The sequence below is a fragment of the Barbus barbus genome, assembly GCF_936440315.1.
Source record: "Barbus barbus genome assembly, chromosome: 34".
Lineage (NCBI taxonomy): Eukaryota > Metazoa > Chordata > Actinopteri > Cypriniformes > Cyprinidae > Barbus > Barbus barbus.
This window is the reverse complement of record NC_136762.1, coordinates 28,006,365-28,026,985: the sequence shown is the minus strand read 5'-3', so window position 1 is coordinate 28,026,985 and position 20,621 is coordinate 28,006,365. Positions and strand designations below refer to the sequence as shown.

Genomic DNA, 20,621 nt, shown 5'->3' with positions numbered 1-20,621 from the left:
AGACCCAGCAGGTTTAGTTTATTTATGAGCTGTTGTGGGATTATTGTGTTGAATGCCGAGCTGAAGTCAATGAACAGCATTCTAACATAGGAGTCTTTATTTTCTAGGTGGGTAAGAGCCAGATGGAGGGTGGAGGAAATTGCATCGTCCGTAGAGCGGTTTGGACGGTATGCAAACTGGAGCGGGTCGAGTGTGTTGGGGAGGCTGGTTTTGATGTTGTGCATGACTAGCCTCTCAAAGCACTTCATCATGATTGGAGTCAGTGCTATGGGACGGTAGTCATTGAGACAGGACACAGGTGATTTCTTTGGTACCGGTATGATTGTTGTGGATTTGAGACATGTGGGGACGACTGCCTGACTCAGCGAGGTGTTGAATATATCTGTTAGGACATCTGTCAGCTGTGCAGCACAGTCTCTCAGAACACGGCCAGGTATGTTGTCAGGACCCGCAGCCTTGCGTGGGTTAATCCTAGATAGGGTCTTCCTTACGTCGGCTGGAGACAGACAGAGCGCCCGGTCGTTGGGAGGTGTGGGCAGTTTTTGTGCAGGTGTGTCATTCTGCATTTCAAACCGTGAATAAAAGTGGTTGAGTGCATCGGGGAGGGATGTGTCCTCATCACAGGCCTGTGGTGGGGGCTTGTAGTCAGTGATGGTCTGAATGGCTTGCCACAGGCTCCGTGTGTCTCTGCTGTCTGTGAAGTGGTTGTTGATTTTTTTGAGCATATGACCGTTTTGCTTTTTTGATGTCACAGGACAGATTGGCTCTTGCTGTTTTGAGGGCTGCTTTATCTCCTGATCTGAATGCTTCATCTCTGGTCTTTAGCAGCCCACGAACCTCTGCTGTCATCCATGGCTTCTGGTTTGCACGTGTGGTGATGGTCTTGGTGACTGTCACATCATCAGTTAAATCTAGATTAAAGACACATCTCTTTAGCCAAGCATTCGCATAATGCATCTTATAATCTTGTACTGCAGTTATATCTGATCAAATGCACATTATTATTATTCTTTAGCTTGGGTTGAACAAATAATTTTTGCTTAGATGGAACAGCAGCTACGCTAATTATGTCTCTATTTGTTTCTCTGTTGATTAACATCCCGTGGTAACTAGGAATTACAGAAGCTTCAGTCTGGATCCAACCCTTAAATGATCTGAGATGACCGAACACCTGAGAAAAGATGATGCCAACCCCTCAGAGGACCTCAGAGGATGCCAACGCTCAGACAACATACAGAATTAACAAATTTTGCCATAAGTAAAATACATAAGGTTTATGCAATATATAAATATATTGTGGAAACTTAATTTCCTGTAGAGCTGCTTTGCAACGATTTGTATCATAAAAAGCGCTATACAAATAAACTTGAACTTGAACTTAATTGGGAAAATTGTTGTTAGGTGGCTTGGATAGAACTTAAACTTTGAAACGGCTAGTTATCTTTCTTTTCTCAAGATGAGAACGTTTTGATTATTATAGACATATTTAGTATATAATGCTTATAATATATTGAAATAGTATAGATTTCAGGAGGAAAACCCTGAACAGAAACAGTGTTTTTTGTCACATGTCCTCATATGTATCCAAATGTAAAAGTAAAAAAATATATTTATATTTACTTATTATTAAATTTTTTATTTATGTCCGGACCTCTACTTGGAAGAAAATATACAGTCCGTGACACAGTTTTGTAATATCTGTGTCACATATTTCCTTATGTGTCATGGCAAATAGGACTCTTATTATAGAATTTGATTACAGCAAAACTGTTTTAAACATGGGAATGGATTAAAACATAAGTAACAGGCTGGATGTACATTAACCTTACATCTTAACACCTCTTTAAAAAAAAAGAAAAGCAGATCATATATTATGGCTTAAAACAGCTTAGTAAACAGGAAGATTTCAATACATGAGGATTCTGAATGGCATTTTTTTTTAGCGAGCCATTAAATGACTTGAGACTTGACTCGGACTCCAAGTTAAAGACTCGTGAACATCTCTGTACAGCCTAGAATTGAACTGCTGGTTCGTCTGGTCAGAGGAGAACTGACCCCCCGACTGAGCCTGGTTTCTCCCAAGGTTTTGTTCTCCATTCTGTCACCGCTTAGTTTAGCTGGGGACACTTCATTTCCAGCGATATAGTCTACATGATTGCACAGATACTAATTAAACTGAACTGAGCTGGACGATGACATCATTGAATTCAATAATGAACTGCCTTTAAATGAAAATTGAGTGTTTAATCTTGTCCTCTTGCATTATTGACACACTATTTCCCAATTTGATACTGTAAAGTAGTTTTGACACAATCTGTATTGTTAAAAGTGCTATATAAATAAAGGTGACTTGACTTCTTGGGAATCATCCACACAAACACAAAATACATTTTTGTTGCACAAATATTTTAATAAATAATTAATAAATAATGTATTACATGCACATAAATAAATAATTTCTCAAAACAAATAAATAGATTGAGTGATGAACATAAATATTCAGCTTATGTGTGACTGACAGGTGTCAGCCGGGTTTGATGAAGGTGACTCGGCGCTGTAGTGCATGACATCATTTCCTGTGCTCTCCAGAGCTGATGTAGCCCAGCGCCCGGTTCACGGTGATGGCCCGGATGTGGAAGCCCTTCAGTGTTTTGCACAGCGACAGACGGTCATTGAAGGACGAGCCGCTCCAGACGCGCCACTACAAACATCAGAGAACATGAGCGTCAGAAACAGTCTGCAGTGACTGAGCATGAAGGTGGTGATACACGGGACAACTTTTTTGAGCAATGTTTCTTGAGCACTTTCCCATTGAGAATGCCTCAAAAAGTTGCCCTGTGGATCATCACCTTGAAAGACGACGACAGACACTCACCTGAGGAAACTCTCCATCCGCAGCCTCACAGTTCTCATTCAAACACTGCGAAACAAGCAGAATTAGACATTTATTAGAGTTGTCATCACACACACACAACACCTTTTCACTGTTTACACACACTAAACTGAGGAAAACTCAGGTTTTGGAATGGAATACTAGCTTACTAAGTGAACGCTGTGTTCTGTCTACTAGTCCTTAACCCTTGTGTTATGTTGAGCGTCAGAAATACTGGCTACCCTAGGATATTTTGATTTTGTCTCATGCCTGCAAAGTTTTAACAAATGGAAAGCTGTGGAATATGCAAATATGTGCTTGCAAAATATTGATTATGATTATGATGTTTATAAGTCAATTTGACCCACAGTTTAACGGTTATCGGCAGCTGCACAGACTTAAAATCATTTTTTGATGTATTTTGTCGTGTCAGGTTCTCAGCTACCCTCTGAGGGTGTTTATGTCTGCATTTATGCATTTGGCAGATGATTTTATTCCAAGAAATGTAAATTTTTATCAGTTTAAGCATAGTAATTTCACTGGGAACCTTGGTGTTGTTAGCAGCATGCTCTACTGCTTAAAAATATATTTTTTAATTTAAATGTAAAATTAATAACAAAAAGTTACAATACTATTATTATAAATACTATTACAATACTATTTACAATATTTCTTTCTTTTCATTTGAAAAATAGTTGTTAAAGTTTTTTTAGTTTTGCTTTCATAGTGTGATTCTTGGTGAATGGCATTGAATCCAGTTAGGATCAATTTGACCCACAGCATAAAAATTGTACCCAGAAATCAAACATAATACAAGCCTTAAGCAATTTTGCAGGGAATGTTTTTTTTTTTTATGGATATTTGAGTATATTATATCCATTTGGTATAGAAATTGCTATGATGCCTAAAACGAAGGAATGTTTTGAGCAGTGGTTCTTTCTCTATTGAGCTCAGTTCTGTGTCAGAGAGTTGGTGTCTGGTTGATTGGTTAGACTGCAGAAGCAGCGCTGTGGGATTCAATGCTCTGATTATACAGTATGCTCGTATGGCAAGGCTGATCATCATTTAGTGTGAAGAAGGAGGAGATTCTCACATCCATCAGGGCTTTGGTGGCCGTCTTCACTGGACTCAGATCAGTCTCGCTGGGCTTGTAGGAGTCCAGCATCACGTCGTAATAGCGCAGATCGGCTCTGATGTTCGTCAGACACTCCGTCTGTGAAAATCACACAAGTGTTAGACGGAGCGGATCAGCTGAGCCGGATCAGACAGATATAAGACATCGCAGCACGCTCACCTCACTGAAAGACGAGCTCCTGTGGCTGGAGCAGGACGCTTTCTGAAAGCACACATCATGATAATTAACATACTGTACTGATAACACTTCACAGTGAGCTTCCATCTGTTGACATCCGTTCACTGCATGAAGCTTAACATTAACTAACAATGAAAAACAATTATAAAGCATTTATTCATTTCAGTTAATGTCCATTTGAACTTTAACTACAAGCTGTATCTGAACACTGTGCCATCATTAATGAATAACTACAGGAACAAGTCACTAATGCACTATTAACATTGTAGTAATTACTATTACATAACAAGAAACTATGATTAGTGATTTAGTAAGTAATAGCGCTCAGTTGAAACTGGCAGTTCCCTGTTAGCTAATCAATAACTACTATTTTTTAATATATCCTGGAGAACTACTATATACAACTTCATAATTAATGTGAATTATGCATAATGTTTAATTAATTCTAAAATGAAGATGATGGAAACCCACTAGTAATGATTTAAGTGTTACCAAATCTAGCAAAATTAATTACTGACCAGAACCTTACAAAAACCTTAAAAGTTTACAATGACTTCAGTAATTTCTAGGGAGTTATCACGATCTTCACGTTAGAATACTGATTCCTTTAGAAGGATGTAGTAACACCTGAATGATTACTATCCAATGCTTTACAACACTCTCAAAAGCTTACAATGATTTCAGTCATTACTAGAGCATTAACCATGTTATTCACTTTAGAATACTGATCCAAATAATTAGTAGTTTCTTCAGAAGAATTTGGTAATACTTGAGTCATTACTAGTGGGTTACCATGACCTTTACTTTATAATAAATTATTTATTATGTATTATTCATATTAATTATGAACCTGTATACTATAGTTCTTAGTAGTTCTTAGGGAGGTATGAAAAAATAATAGTTACTGATTAGCTAATAGTGAACTACCACATTCGACTAAGCACTATTACTTCCTAATTCATTAATCAGAGTTTCTTGTTAGTTACCAATAGTTACTAGAGTGCTAATATTGCGTTACTCATGTGTTCTTGTGTAGTTATTCATTAATGATGGAGCGGTATTCTACAGTGATACCATTGTATCTGTTGATATTATTTAATTGACCTGTGCTGACATTAACTAGCAATGGGTCAAAGATGAAAAATAGTTTTCAAGCATCAAAACAATGAGTGTAATACAGCTTTGAATTATTGTTGTTGTTGGTTTTCAGTACATTAGAAAGTGTAAGAAAACTTGTAATTTTACATTTTTCAAATTTGCCACTATGCCATTCTGGCCATTTATCAGCAAGAATTTGTTTTTACTCATATAAAAGAATATATTTAATATTTTAAAATGCACAGGTCAGAATAAGTATGTTGTATCAATTTTTACATAACTATAAGTGTTACACTGAATGACAAGGGAACATTATTTCACCCACATTTTGACATTTTATTCACCCCAAACTAGTTTGAAACCTTAAAAGTAGACGTTTTACATGCATTTAATGTGCTATCTATGTATATAAAATCACTTTTGATGCGGACATTTAAATGACTTTGACCCCAAATGACTCTGACCCGCTTATCAGGTTGACTGTTATTTAATACGTTTTTTTTTGTGGCGAAACCTTGAAGTTCACAAATCGATTGAAATTTGCCTGCAGAAATATATGGAGCAAAGCATAAATCTGAGTGATGTTTCTGCACTTCTGACAGTAGGTGGCGCTGTCATGAGACACTAAGCAAACCGTGGCAGTTGTATTGCTAGTTTCCTGCTGTAATGAGCGAGATGTTGAGAAGATGAGCGGGTTCTGGTGAGCTCAGAGATGTGATGTGTGTGAGACTCACGTCATCAGAGGCGCTGGGCTGACAGACAGACGCTGTGAGAGTGTGAGGAATCATCTGAGCCTCCAGATCCGTGCAGTTAAAGCCAGCAAACAGATCCCTGTGCTCCATCTTCCCCTCCTGCGCTCAGAGCACGCAGACACACACACACACACACACACACACACACACACACACACACACACACACACACACACACACACACACAAACACACACACACACACACACACACACACACATATATCACTTAGACAGAAGGCAATTCCTTAATGAAACCATCATCATCCTCCTCCTCCTCCTCCAGCAGAAAAACCAACACTGATGGATCTGATGAATTCTGACATGTTTGGAATCAGTCTGATAATATGAATATTTCAGGCGATGATTAAAAAGTGAAGTGGTTTTTATGAAGATCCTCTTCTTTTTCCAGTCACTCTGTAAATAACCGTGCTGTATTTGTAAAGCTGACACATCTCAGTTTGACCACAGCACATTTCTGACCATAGTCTGTTTGTATAGAGCTGTATAGAAATACTTCAGTACAACTAAATCATATTCATATTTTAAAGCTAATAGTTTAGGTGCTTCAGAACAGGAATGATCCAGATATGGAAATATATTATAAATACATATCAAATAAAGGACATTTCAACCCAGGTGTTCTATTTATATCTAAAGTGTTCTGTTTTCATGCACTAATTTTGTACTTAATATACTAAAAATTATTCTTTAGTTCTTCTTAAATGTAAGATCATCTTATTAACTTGTAGTACACTTGAACCCATCTTTCCTACGCTAGAACACTACAAGTGCTGACTAAATACATGTTTTAAACAGAGATAGTATGTTAAAAGAGCATTTTAGTTCATATTCATGGTGTCCCAAAATAGCCCAGTTGAGTACACTTAGATGATCTCCAGTTTATCTTAAGAAGTACTAAAGGGTTATTTTTAGTATATTAAGTACAAAATTAGTGCGTGAAAATAGAGCACTTTAAGGTTTTAATTTTTTCAGTATATTTTTATATACTAAACTGTATCAAAATATATTTATGTAAATATATGTTCTACCATTTATTTATTATTATTTATTATACTTTTTTTCAAAGCATTCAAAAATCTATTTTGTCCTCCATATTTCAGTCTAAGAAAATACATTCCCACGTCACATTTGAAGAAAATATTAGTTATCACAATATCCTTAATGTAGGCAATTAAAAGAGTGTAAATCTATGTTCTTGCCCGAGACACGTTGAAATATATTTTGTTTCAACCTTCATACAGAAAAATATGTTTCAAAATTCTAGCCAAAACATATTTAAAATATAGACTAAATATATGTTGTAAATTGAAATTGAAAGCATATTTAGTTTCAACCTTCACATACCAAATATATATTTTAATCTCAATTTATAACATATATTTAAAATCTGTGAGTGTGTGATGCTGTACCTTCTTCATGATGTGTGAGATGCTGGAGAGCAGAGATCTGGCAGCGGCGCTGCATTCACACTGCTGTGTGTGTGGAGGCACCGGAGAGCCCAGCGCAAGAGCCACAAATACACTCAACACAGCGCCTGAGACACACACACACACACACACACACACACATCAGCTGCAGCACCAGACGTCAGATGCAGTAAATCAGCTTTCAGCTTTTAACACTTCACTAGCAGTCAATCAAGCAATCAAACAGAAAAGTAAAGATGCAAATATATCAGTTCCATCACGTAACAGTGAGTGTGTGTGAGTTACTCACAGATCTTCATGATGAGTGTCGTCGCTCAGACTCGGTGTGTGTGTTTGCTGGAGTATGAATGTGATGGGCTTTATACTCATGACGGGGGAATCCCTCACACTCTCAATCACTGTATAACCTCTACACACTCACAGTGTTTTTCTTTTGGTTTGTTGCCTGTATATATGTATGAAACTGGAAAAAACACTGATGTGTGCATGCGCTCATCACAGTGACCTCAACAAACAACTGCATTACAGCCTCCTGCTTTCACTTCATTCAAACACAGCCACAAATCACAACACTTTCAACACTTTCCATGAATAACTGGAAAACACTGCACCACGATCAGTCCTGAAGGTAAATCTGAACATCAGTGCTGTGGTTCCATCCACACAAATCTGAGTATTGTCACTCAATCACACAATTATCTGACTAATATTTGATAAACTCTCAGGTTTTCTCTTTGTTCCAACAATGTGTAATACAGTCTCAAATAGAACATGATATATAAAATCATCTTTCTGTAGGAGTTGACAAATTTCCAACATGAAACTATTCATTTTCAAAATGATTTTTTTTTTTTTTTTAATTAGTAGAAAGAAACAGCACTTTGGAAATGACTTCATGCCATTTCTGGAAATGATTGTCACTGAAATATATTCGATGCTAGTTTTGGATAAAAAATGTAAAGAGCAGCACTCTGTGTTTAATCTTCTTGTGTTTAATCGTATGTGCAATTTTATTCTAAAGCACAAACTACGCAAGCTTGCTTCTGCCACACAATTAGAAAATACAAAGGTAATCGAGGTTCTCGAAATCCAGAGTTTATTTCTTCTAATTTGGACTTTTCTTCTCAGAACTGTGAGAAAAAGTCAGATTTGTGAAATAAAAGTCACCTTTACATTATTTTTCTGTGGCAGAAACGAGCTTCCACAGAAAAGCGATTACGATATTTTCTCCACAACAGACGATCCAGAACGCCACGGTTTATGAAACAAAGTTTTATTTGTTCTTATTTTATACATATCTGTACATAAGCATCTCCCTCAAATAAAGAATCTGAATACAATAGAATGAAAATGATATGAACACACTTATTCAGATGAACTCGTGTCAGAATCAACATTCACAAAATGTTGAATACCAGTCGGAGTGAACGTTACCAAAAGCTACAAGTGGACTACAAGGCAGACATGTTTCCTCTGTGGTCAGCATCCAGAGGCGTCTGTTCTGAAATACTGTCCAAACATTCAACAGCTAATTCACCACGGCGGCGTCTTCTTTTCTTCAGTTTCTCACGAGGTGTTTTCACACCGCTTTATGTTCTGACGGTTATAGTTTAGTGGCGAACAGGAAGGACTGAGGCGGTCTATGAGGATCGCAGTATCTGAGACGGAAGCGTCTGGACTCTGGCCTGCGTTTAGTGTGTGAGGACGTGAGCGGTCAGCAGTTATGAACCACAGAAGCAAAGGAAAGGTGTCTGTCTATACTGATGTATGGAGGAGTGCGGCTTCATTTGGACAGCGTCTTCTCCGCCAGGTGTTTCTGCTGGCTCTGAGCATGCCTGAGGAACACATGAGCGTTAACTACACACACAACAGCCTGATTAAGCTTCATTCTAGTGCTGCCAAACGAGTAATCACATACAAAATAAACCTTTTGTTTACATAATATATGAGTGTGTACTGTGTGTTATATGTATATATAAATACACACACATACAGAAAATATTTACATGTATATACATTTATATTATATATAAATATGTTTAATATATAACAACATATTTGTCTTAAATATACATACATGCATGTGTTTGTATTTATATATACATAATAAATATACACAGTACACACATATATTATGTAAACAAAAACTTTTATTTTGGATGTGATTAATTGTGATTAATCGTTTAATCAGCACTATTTTATTTCCAGTAGAGACTGTTAGGATAGGGTTAGTAGAAGAGGCAAGGAAAGGCCTTTATATATATAGCACATTTCACACACATAAGTTAACATGTACTTGCAAAGTGACTTGAATGTTCAGTAACACTTTATTTTAAGGTATTCTTGTTACACGTTACATGTACTTTCTATTATAATAACAATAAATTGTGCATAACTACATGCAAGTAACCTTAAACCAAACCCTAACCATACAGTAAGCACATGTAGTCAATTAATATTACTCAGTACTTAAATGTATAATTACACTGTAACAAGGACACCTTAAGATAAAGTGTAACCGAATGTCCATCAAAATAAAGTGTTAGCAGATATTAAGCAGTCTATTAATACTCTAATGACTGCTGGTTAACATGGAGTTACAAAGTTACTTATAGTTAGTAGAAGGTCTAAAGTTCACTATCACAATAATGTGTAAACAACAGTTTTGTTACTTCAAATAAACAATATATATATATATAAAGTGCTTATTTCAGCTTATTTAATTTAACTTTTCGTCCTAAAATAATGTATATAAAAATGAATAAAAACTACATAAACATCAAAAAACAACAAAAACTAATAAAATGCTAATACTTTTATTTTAAGGATCACTTCTCACTGTTAACTAGTTTATTAGCATGCATATGACTAGCATATTGGCTGTTTATTAGCACTTATAAAGCACATATTAATGCCTTATTCTGCGTGAGCATATTCTAGATCTCCTAACCCTTAAACCCAATACCTAAACTGAACAACTACCTTGCTAACTTTTAATAAACAGCAAATGAGGAGTTTACTGAGGCAACAGTCATAGTTAATAATTAGTTAATAGTGAGAATTGGACCTTAAAATAAAGTGTGACTGAAAAAATGACAAAAACACAAAGCAGACAATGTAATAATAAAATCTAATTGTGTAAACATGTTATTATTCCGTCACTGGCTCTGGTGTAAAGTACTTCAAGTTTTCTTTAGGGGAATTTGTGCTTTACTGGAGTATTCCTGAAACTCAGCGCTTGTACTTTTACTCCATTACGCTCTGTTTCTCATGCTTCGGTCACCTGGTCAAGTCCTCAATGTCCACCAGCATGGCGTCCTGCTCCATGTGAAGCTCGTCCCTCATCAGCAGCAGCTGCACCAGCTCCTCGTTCAGACCTGAGCATCACACACACACACACACACACATCCCTGAGCTCCACACACACTCTGGCCAGTATATATAGAGTGTATGAATGAGACAGACAGAGGTGTTTACCCTCGATCTGTGAGTGCAGGTCATTGACGATGACCTGCAGCTGCCCCAGGGTCATGTCTCTGAGATCCGTGGGCTTCAGACTCCTCTTCATCAGACACTCGCTGATGTGCGGCATGTGAGGAAGCTGCACACACACACACACACACATGAATCATGTGAGTGATAATGTACAGTCTGAAGCAATCATCAGGTGATCAGGACTCAGCGTAAAGCTGAGAGACAGGAATATGTCGAGTCTGAACACACAGCAGTCTTTGGCTCTAGCTCTATTGCATGTCTAGAGTTGTCAAGCTCATGTATTTCAATATAGGTTGTTTTGCTCTGTTTAGAGATGGTCAGTACTGTTCAAAGTGAGAGCATAAATGAAAATATGACCTGAAAATCTGCGGCTGGTGAAACATGCCAGGAAGAAGCGGTTCTGAGAAAGGCATTGAGATCAGGTTGAGTTTTGCTCTAAGCACGAGTAACTGATTCTCAGAAAGCATTCATGAAATGTCTGACTGCACCAAAGTAACAGAGGCATTTAGAGAAACAATTCTCAGAAATAAAATGACATTCAGATGTCATGAAAACGAGCCTCTGACACTGATTTTCCAGATTTAATGATCATTCATTTCTTGAGAAATACACATCAGTTAGTAGCGTGTCTGATTCGAGGCAGGATTATGATCACACGATGCTGTGTTTGAACAGGTTATATATTGGTTGGAAATGACTTGACTAAATGATATTTAGGTTGTTTTATATAAGAAATTATGATCCGTCTTCTTTCTTCGCACACCGAGGAAGGCTTGGTAGCCGAAACGCTTGTGTCTTTTCCCCATTGGTGATGTTGGTTAAATAAAACGAAAAAGGGAGACTGTTCTCGTGAGTGCGGATCAGAATTTCTTATATAAAGTAACTAAACAGATTGATGCACCAAAATAAAAAGATCAAGTAACAGAGGAGCGCGGTGCAATCGACGTTGTTGAGATGATTTAGGTTGTATCACACACCTCACAAGTAACGGATGCTATATAATGCTTTCATCTGTTGAATCTATGTAATACATCAGCGGTCAGTTATTCAGTCTATCATCACCACTGACCAATCACAGTCAGCTATTCCAGAGAATCATGGGTTATTATTATTTCTAATTCTGGGGTTATGATAGCGAAGTCTGTCTGAGCAGCAGACATGAGGAGTAATGAACAAAAATAAACAACAGAAACTAAAGCAGGTTTTTCTCATTACAAATAGCAGTATCACACATGGTAATTCTTCAGGTAAATCACCCATCTGAAGTTCCCAGGAGGACTCGCTTCATTCTGACACACTGCACTTTTACTTTCGCATTCCTTCACTAGCTTTGACCTTGTTCCTATTCAGATGTTTTTCCCCATTTTAGACAGATATGAGCGCCGTAAGACAATAATGAGCTGGGCTTATACTCTAGTTTGTGAAGGGAATGTTAACTCTGCAGCCAGTGAAGCGAGGCTACATGAATGCTTCTGTGTAACTGTAAGAGTCAGATTAATCCTGCTCTAAAATCAACTGCAGGGACCCAGAAGTGAAGAGTTAAACGCATGAGTCATGATTTCATATCATTAACAGACAAAGAGGACTCACACGCGCTAGAAGAGAGGAAAAATCACTTCTGTTTAGCAAGTTTGAGACTGTTGTTCACTCAAAATCCCAGATTTTTTTATTTTTTGATATTAGATACAGGTTGTTGCAAGGTTTAAGGTTTTAGTATCAATATATTATTACAAAAATAATAATCCCAGATTAACTCTCATATGCAGGAAACTGGAAGGCGAATTTCTTTGAATTAATATTCAGTAATATTATAGGTTTGCCTGCACTGATATTACGAGACAAAAACCTGAACTGATCTGAATAATAACACTATTGCTTTCTGTATCGACGCTTACAGCTAAAAGTTAATGTGTTTCATAATTCATGAATTTTGCAACTGTTATTTTCCTGGTTGTTTCTAGAAACCTGCTTTGAAATAATCTGTATTGCATAAAGCACTTATAAAAATGAATGTGACTTGACTAAAAGTGGTTCAAGTGTGTTCAGGTTCATATATTATATATATATATATATATATGCTGTCAAATGATAGATCTAGATTAATCACATCCAAAATAAAAGTTTGTGTTTATGTAATATATGTGCGTGTACTGTGGATATTTATTATGCATATATAAATACACACACATACAGCATATATTTGGAAAATATTTACATGTATTTAAATGTATATATTTATATTCATGTCATTTTTATTATATATAAATATATTTAATATATAAATGTAACATATTTTTCTTAAATATATACATAATAAATATACACAGTACAAACGCATACAGTATACTATGTAATCAAAAACTTTGACAGAACTAATATATATATATATATATATATATATATATATATATATATGTATGTATGTATGAAATAATCAAATGCTTTAACAGAGGTGTGTGTGGATATATGATAAAATCGGATTTTCCTGCTGTCTCAATCCCAAAGTCTACTTCAGTTTTGAAGTACTGTATACGCCATGTGACAGTGTGTGTGAAAGTTTCAAGTTATGACTAATACAAATGTGTTTAAATGAGAATTGCATGTCGTTGCTGTGCATTCACATCTACAGGCCCTGTACTATTCAGCAATGCAATCTGAGTCTGAGAACAGTCTTGTCCCTAGCATACGGACAGGAGCTGTAGATGCTGACCTAACCCTAACACACGATAGAGTAACAGCTCTGATGCGAGGTGGTGTTATACAGCCAATACCTGACCCTGCAGCACAAAAGCAGTCATGAGTAACACAGGTATATCTGTAGCAATAGACAACAATACATTGTATGGATCAAAATTATACATTTCTCTTTTATGACAAAAATCATTAGAAAAAAGTGAAGTGAAGTGACATTCAGCCAAGTATGGTGACCCATACTCGGAATTCGTGCTCTGCATTTAACCCATCCAACATGCACACACACACAGTGAACACACACACACACACAGCAGTGAACACACACACACACACAGTAGTGAACACACACACACACACACACACACACACACACACACACACACACACACAGCAGTGAACACACACACACACACAGCAGTGAACACACACACACACACACACACAGCAGTGAACACACACACACACACACACACACACACACACACACAGCAGTGAACACACACACACACACACACACACACACAGCAGTGAACACACACACACACACAGCAGTGAACACACACACACACACACACACACACAGCAGTGAACACACACACACACACACACACACACACACAGCAGTGAACACACACACACACACAGCAGTGAACACACACACACACACAGCAGTGAACACACACACACCGTGAACACACACCCGGAGCAGTGGGCATTTATGCTGCGGCGCCCGGGGAGCAGTTGGGGGTTCGGTGTCTTGCTCAAGGGCACCTCAGTCGTGGTATTGAGGGTGGAGAGAGCGCTGGACATTCACTCCCCCCACCTACAATCCCTGCTGGACCTAAGACTCAAACTCGCAAGCTTTTGGTTACGAGTCAGACTCTCTAACCATTAGGCCACGACTTCCCCCTTAGGATTAGGATATTAAATAAAGATTATGTTCCATGAAGATATTTAGTAAATTTTCTACTGTAAATATATCAAAACTTTTTGATTAGTAATATGCATGGCTAAGAACTTATAGCCACTCCTCAGCAAGTCGAGAGGAGATGATCTAAGGATGGGCTGTCCCGAGAAACAGCATCAGCAGCACCATGTTCAGAGCCCGATGTGTTTGGAAGGAATTGTCAGAGCAAAGGTCAGTTTTGTTCTCATGTGCAGCAGCGCTGGAGGAGCTGGCGGTGAGCTCAGCAGATGCCCTCTGAGAGCGCATCACGCCACAGTTTCGCTGTCCGTCTCTCTGTGGGCAGTGTTTTATGCCGCATGCGTATGTTTCTCAAGCTGCGGGAGAATTCCCCCACGAGTGTGCCCCTGTGGCGTGAGCCTGATGTGAGTCGCGTTCGCTATTCATGGCGTCACTCCAGCTCCATCTGCTTCCTGCGGTGTGTCACAGTTTCAGTTCAGCGGTGGAGTGGAGGCGTTCTCAGTGCATCACGCTACTCCTTCTCCTGGAACTCTGCTTATATCACCATTACTGTTTTGATTGTATTTCTATATTTAAACTGACCAATACACGTCACCTACAGTGTGTCATGATAATATTCCATCTGTGTAAAGACACCACAGACTACACATTCAACCCTAAAACATATATACATGTAAGTGCTGTCAAACGATTAATCGCATCCAAAATAAAAGTTTTTATTTACATAATATATCTGTGCATTATGTATATATATTATGTGTATACACACACACACACACACACACACAGACATACACTATATATTTTGAAAATATTTACATCCATTTATATATTTATATTCTTATAAATATAATTAATATATAAAAATAACAGGTAACACTTTATTTTGATAGTCCACTTTAGTCATTCTACTAACAGTAAGTAACTACATGTCTACTAGCAGTCATTAGAGTATTAGTAGACCGTCTGCTTAATATCTTCTAACACTTTATTTTGATGGGTCCACAACATACAACATACATACTAGTATAAGAAACTTTGCAAGTACTCTACTAACCCTAAACCTACCCTACTGAGAGTTAGACATGTAGTTGCAAAGTAATGAGAGTTAGTAGACATGTAGTTGCAAAGTTACTTATAGTTAGTAGAATGTCTAAAGTGGACTATCGAAATAAAGTGTAACCAACACATATATTATGTAAATAAAAACTTATATTTTTGATGTGATTAATCGCGATTAATCATTTGACAGCACTAATATATTTATTTAAATTATTGATTTTCCATGTGTAAAATACAATTTAGCATACTTTTAAAAAAGAGTACTTATTACAGTAATAATATACACTGCTGCTCAAAAGTTCAGGATCAGTAAGATTTTTTATGTTTTTTAAAGAAGTTTCTTCTGCTCATCAAGGCTACATCTTTTCGATCAAAAACACAGAAAAAAGGTAATTTTGTGAAATATAATAGCAATTTAAAATAACAGTTTTGTATTTTTAATATAGTTTACAATGTAATTTATTTCTGTGATCTGCAGCTGTATTTTCAGCATCATTACTCCAGTCTTCAGTGTCACATGATCTTCAGAAATCATAATAATATACTGATTTACTATCAATGTTGGAAATAGTTATCTCTGCTTAGTATTTTTTGGGACCTGTGATACCTTTTTCTTTTATAAATAAAAAGTTCAAAAGAACAGTGTTTATTCAAAATATAAAGTTTGTGTTACAATATACTATTCAAAAGTTTGGGGTAATTTTTTTTTTGTTAAGAAATTAATTCTTCAATGGATAAAAAGTGACAGCAAAGACTTTTCTGGGTAACACTTTAGAATACTGATCCTTTGTTAATGAATAACTACACAGGAACAAGTCACTAATGCACTATTAACATTGTAGTAATTACTATTACATAACAAGAAACTATGATTAGTGATTTAGTAAGTAATAGCGCTCAGTTGAAACTGGCAGTTCCCTGTTAGCTAATCAATAACTACTATTTTTTAATATATCCTGGAGAGCTACTATAAGAACTGCTGTATACAGGTTCATAATTAATGTGAATTATGCATAATATTTAATTAATTCTAAAATGAAGATGATGGTAACCCACTAGTAATGATTTAAGTGTTGCCAAATCTAGCAAAATTAATTACTGACCAGAACCTTACAAAAACCTTAAAAGTTTACAATGACTTCAGTAATTTCTAGGGAGTTATCACGATCTTCACGTTAGAATACTGATTCCTTTAGAAGGATGTAGTAACACCTGAATGATTACTATCCAATGCTTTACAACACTCTCAAAAGCTTACAATGATTTCAGTCATTACTAGAGCATTAACCATGTTATTCACTTTAGAATACTGATCCAAATAATTAGTAGTTTCTTCAGAAGAATTGGGTAATACTTGAGTCATTACTAGTGGGTTACCATGACCTTTACTTTATAATAAATTATTTATTATGTATTATTCATATTAATTATGAACCTGTATACTATATTTCTTAGTAGTTCTTAGGGAGGTATGAAAAAATAATAGTTACTGATTAGCTAATAGTGAACTACTACATTCGACTAAGCACTATTACTTCCTAATTCATTAATCAGAGTTTCTTGTTAGTTACTAATAGTTACTAGAGTGCTAATATTGCGTTACTCATGTGTTCTTGTGTAGTTATTCATTAATGATGGAACATAATTCTAAAGTGTTACCGATTTCTATTTTGAATAAATGCTGTACTTTTTACATTTTTATTCAGCAATGAATCAAAGAAAAAAGTATCACAGGTTCCAAAAAGAATTACTCAGCACAACAGTTTCAACACTGATAATAACTCAGCACATTAGAATGATTTCTGAAGACTGGAGTAATGGCTGATGAAAATTCAGCGCTGCATCACAGAAATAAATTATATTTTAAAGTATATTACAATAAGACAAAAATACTATAAATTGCAATAATATTTCACAATATTACTGTATTTTTGACCACATAAATAATACACATTTCGATAACGGTTTTATTTCCTATTTGATAGGTTTATGTAAATTCTTTTTTTTTTTTACGTTTCTTTTTAAGCTTTTTTTCCAAGCCATTGTTAGACGCCAGTGTTTCCTTCTTAATTGAAGTGATGATGGATTGTTACAGTCTGACAGTAATCAGTGTTGAGTTCTGTAAGGTTAACCCTGCCAGCTTTAAATGTTTCAAAATGATTAACAGTTGAAAACAGAAATTTAGAAAAGTAATCAAATGTAATCAGTTACATTACTTTAATAAAGTAATTGAAATAGTTACACTACTTGTTACATTTTAGACAGGGCAACTTGTAATCTGTAACCTATGACATTTCCAAAGTAACCTTCCCAATGCTGACTGACTGACATCGTTCTGTAATCAATGACTCTTTGTTTTTGAGCGATCGGCTCTCACTAGCGCTGGCTGGAGTTCCTCACCACTGTGGTTCAGAGAGAAGCACACGTACCAGGTCCGCCACAGGAGACTTCTTACGGTTCTGCTTCTCCACCTCCACCTGCATCTTGGCCATGGGTTTGGCCATCGCGAGAGCCAGCTTGGCCTCGGCCTGCAGCTTCTTCTGTCGGCTCAAGAAGTCCATGTCTTCCAGAGACTCCGAGTCGTCCTCCGTGGTGTCTCTGTCCGAGTAGGATGAGCTCTGTTTGCTCTGAGGACAGATGGACAGAAGACAATTGTGACTCTGGAGCACAAAAGCAGTCATCAGTAGCACAGGTATATCTGTAGCAATAGCCAACAATACATTGTATGGATCAAAATTATACATTTCTCTTTTATGCCAAAAATCATTACGATATTAAGTACAGATCATGTTCCATGAAGATATTTTGTAAATTTCCTACCGTAAATATATCAAAACTTCATTTTTGATTAGTAATATGCATTGCTAAGAACCTCATTTGAACAACTTTAAAGGAGATTTTCTCAATATTTAGATTTGTTTGCTCCCTCAGATTCCAGATTTTCAAATAGTTGTATCTCAGACAAATATTGTCCTATCATAACAAACCATACATCAATGGAAAGATTATTTATTCAACTTTCAGATGATGTACAAATCTCAATTTCAAAAAATTGACCCTTATGACTGGTTTTGTGGTCCAGGTTCACAAATAGTAGACCGCTCTCCATCTGGAGCCAGTGAAGCTCAGCATACACTGGAAACGATTTGATTGTGTAACATAACAGTTTATACAACAACTGCATAAACTCAAACCCTGATGATCCTGTTCTCCTGTATGATCTGAGATAATCCATGCTTTCTTTTGATAAGACACATTAAAATGTTCCTGCTTAATTTTACAAATTAACATTAAATGCTATCATTTAAAATCCTAAAGCTTTGTTTATTTCTACATCCCTGAGTTTTGACACCGTCTCTGATTTTGGATCCACTGTAATTCAGTGTTTGCTGGATAATGAAGCCAGAGATTTGATCATTAGTGCTTATAAATGCAATTATTAAAGTTTTATTTGAGTGTCAGTAAAAGGTCAGATGGGTCACAGAGAGAAAAATAATTTCCCAAATGAGTGACATTAGACATGAACCCCTGTGAAAAACGTTTTATTGAGTGTGCACTTGTAGTGCATTCAAATCAATTTAAAAAAATTCAAATGAAAGAGGTCATGACATAAGAAATGCCTTGATCATTTGGCATATAAGAGGTCTTTGTACCATTAAAACATCCTCCAGGTTTCATAGCTTAAACCATCCTCCTCATTATAAACAAAGCATTTATTTAATCAAGCTCCAAAAATGTCTTGTTTTGGATCCGAGGTGCAAGGTGACGTCACAGGGGCACAAACATTTACATAAACACGCCTCCAGAGCAAGACATCGACGAATAGTCATCTTCTCACAATAGGCCCTGCCTACTGGTGTTCAGTCACTTGATAACACTTTAATAACACTTTAACTTGATAACACAAGTTAACACTTGATCACGCAGAATGCGAGTGTCGCGTTGCGTTAAATCAAATATAAATCACAATCACTGCTGTTATCTTGTCTACATTGGATACAGTATACAGATGCGTGTTCACTTTGCATGTTTGTGTGTTCGTGTACCTCAGTTGTTTAAACATGCAATTGTGGAACCAGTGATATAACTTGGATTCATCGGTCCTTGCTAATTTTAGGCTCATCTCAAAACTCCTGTTTCTTTCTAAGATACTGGAGAAAGTTGTATTCACACAACTGTATTCCTTTTTAAATGTACACGGGCTCCATGAGGTGTTTCAGTCTGGTTTTACATCCATACACAGCACAGAGACAGCCCTATTGAAAGTTTTTAACGATCCGCTCCTTGCCACTGACTCAGGTGACTATGCTGTTCTTATGCTCCTAGATCTCACAGCTGCATTCGACACTGTAGACCATAACATCTTGATATCTCGTATCGAACAGTGTGTTGGCATTAAGGGTATTGTGTTGGAGTGGTTTCGATCATATTTGTCTGGCAGAAGCTTTTCTGTCCGCCTTGGGGATTTGATGTCCTTGTCTGCATGTTTCTCGTGTGGGGTTCCTCAGGGCTCCATTTTGGGGCCTATGTTATTTTCTTTATATATACTTTCTCTAGGATCTATTTTCAGGAAGTATAATGTTTTGTTTCATTGTTATGTAAATGATACACAATTATATCTGCCATTGAAACAAATCATTAAAATTCTATAGCACCACTTTTGTGTTGCCTAGAGGAAATTAAAGCCTGGATGGCAACAATTTTTAAAAAATGTAATGAGGATAAGACAGAAGTTATATTGTTCACTCCAGGGGGTGCCTGTGGGCCTCCTGACCTGGATTTATGTGTTTTAAAACCATTTGTGAAGCCTTCTGTAAAAAACTTGGGAGTTTTAATGGATAGTGATTTTAAATTGGATAAACAGATTGATTTGGTAATTAAATCTAGTTTCTTCCAGCTGAGGCAACTTTCTAAGCTTAAATCTTTCCTGTCTTTTAAAGATTTTGAAAGAATTATACACAT

The 20,621-nt window shown here is 36.5% G+C and overlaps 2 protein-coding genes across 6 annotated transcripts in view; both read right to left on the bottom strand.

The window, feature by feature from the left end:
• Positions 1 to 2,397: 2,397 nt before the first annotated feature.
• Positions 2,398 to 7,876, bottom strand: il12a (interleukin 12a). Its single transcript, XM_079391756.1, has 6 exons — positions 7,466 to 7,876; positions 6,017 to 6,133; positions 4,167 to 4,208; positions 3,966 to 4,085; positions 2,876 to 2,920; positions 2,398 to 2,701 (listed from the first exon to the last, which is right to left on the bottom strand). Exons 1-6 carry the CDS (start codon positions 7,472 to 7,474, stop codon positions 2,570 to 2,572), a joined length of 465 nt encoding a protein of 154 aa, XP_079247882.1. The 5' UTR covers positions 7,475 to 7,876; the 3' UTR covers positions 2,398 to 2,569.
• Positions 7,877 to 8,341: 465 nt separating this feature from the next.
• Positions 8,342 to 20,621, bottom strand: part of LOC306853992 (schwannomin-interacting protein 1) — a gene marked incomplete at its 3' end in the record, with an annotated part of 268,241 nt that continues 255,961 nt past the window's right edge. For 4 of the 5 annotated variants that reach the window (XM_079391751.1, XM_079391752.1, XM_079391753.1 and 1 more), the window contains 4 exons: positions 18,089 to 18,286; positions 10,961 to 11,084; positions 10,767 to 10,860; positions 8,342 to 9,318 (listed from right to left, as the gene is read on the bottom strand). In XM_079391751.1, coding sequence (XP_079247877.1) covers positions 9,267 to 9,318; positions 10,767 to 10,860; positions 10,961 to 11,084; positions 18,089 to 18,286 — 468 coding nt within the window. Of the gene's footprint in view, positions 9,319 to 10,762; positions 10,861 to 10,960; positions 11,085 to 18,088; positions 18,287 to 20,621 lie in introns of those variants that run through there. The other variant, XM_079391755.1, reaches the window with a different exon arrangement.

Coding starts and splice junctions, on each gene's coding strand:
- il12a (XM_079391756.1), bottom strand. Junction 4,086..4,166: donor GGAGCTCGTCTTTCAGTGAG/GTGAGCGTGCTG, acceptor TGATTTTCACAG/ACGGAGTGTCTGACGAACAT. Junction 2,702..2,875: donor CGGATGGAGAGTTTCCTCAG/GTGAGTGTCTGT, acceptor TGATGTTTGTAG/TGGCGCGTCTGGAGCGGCTC.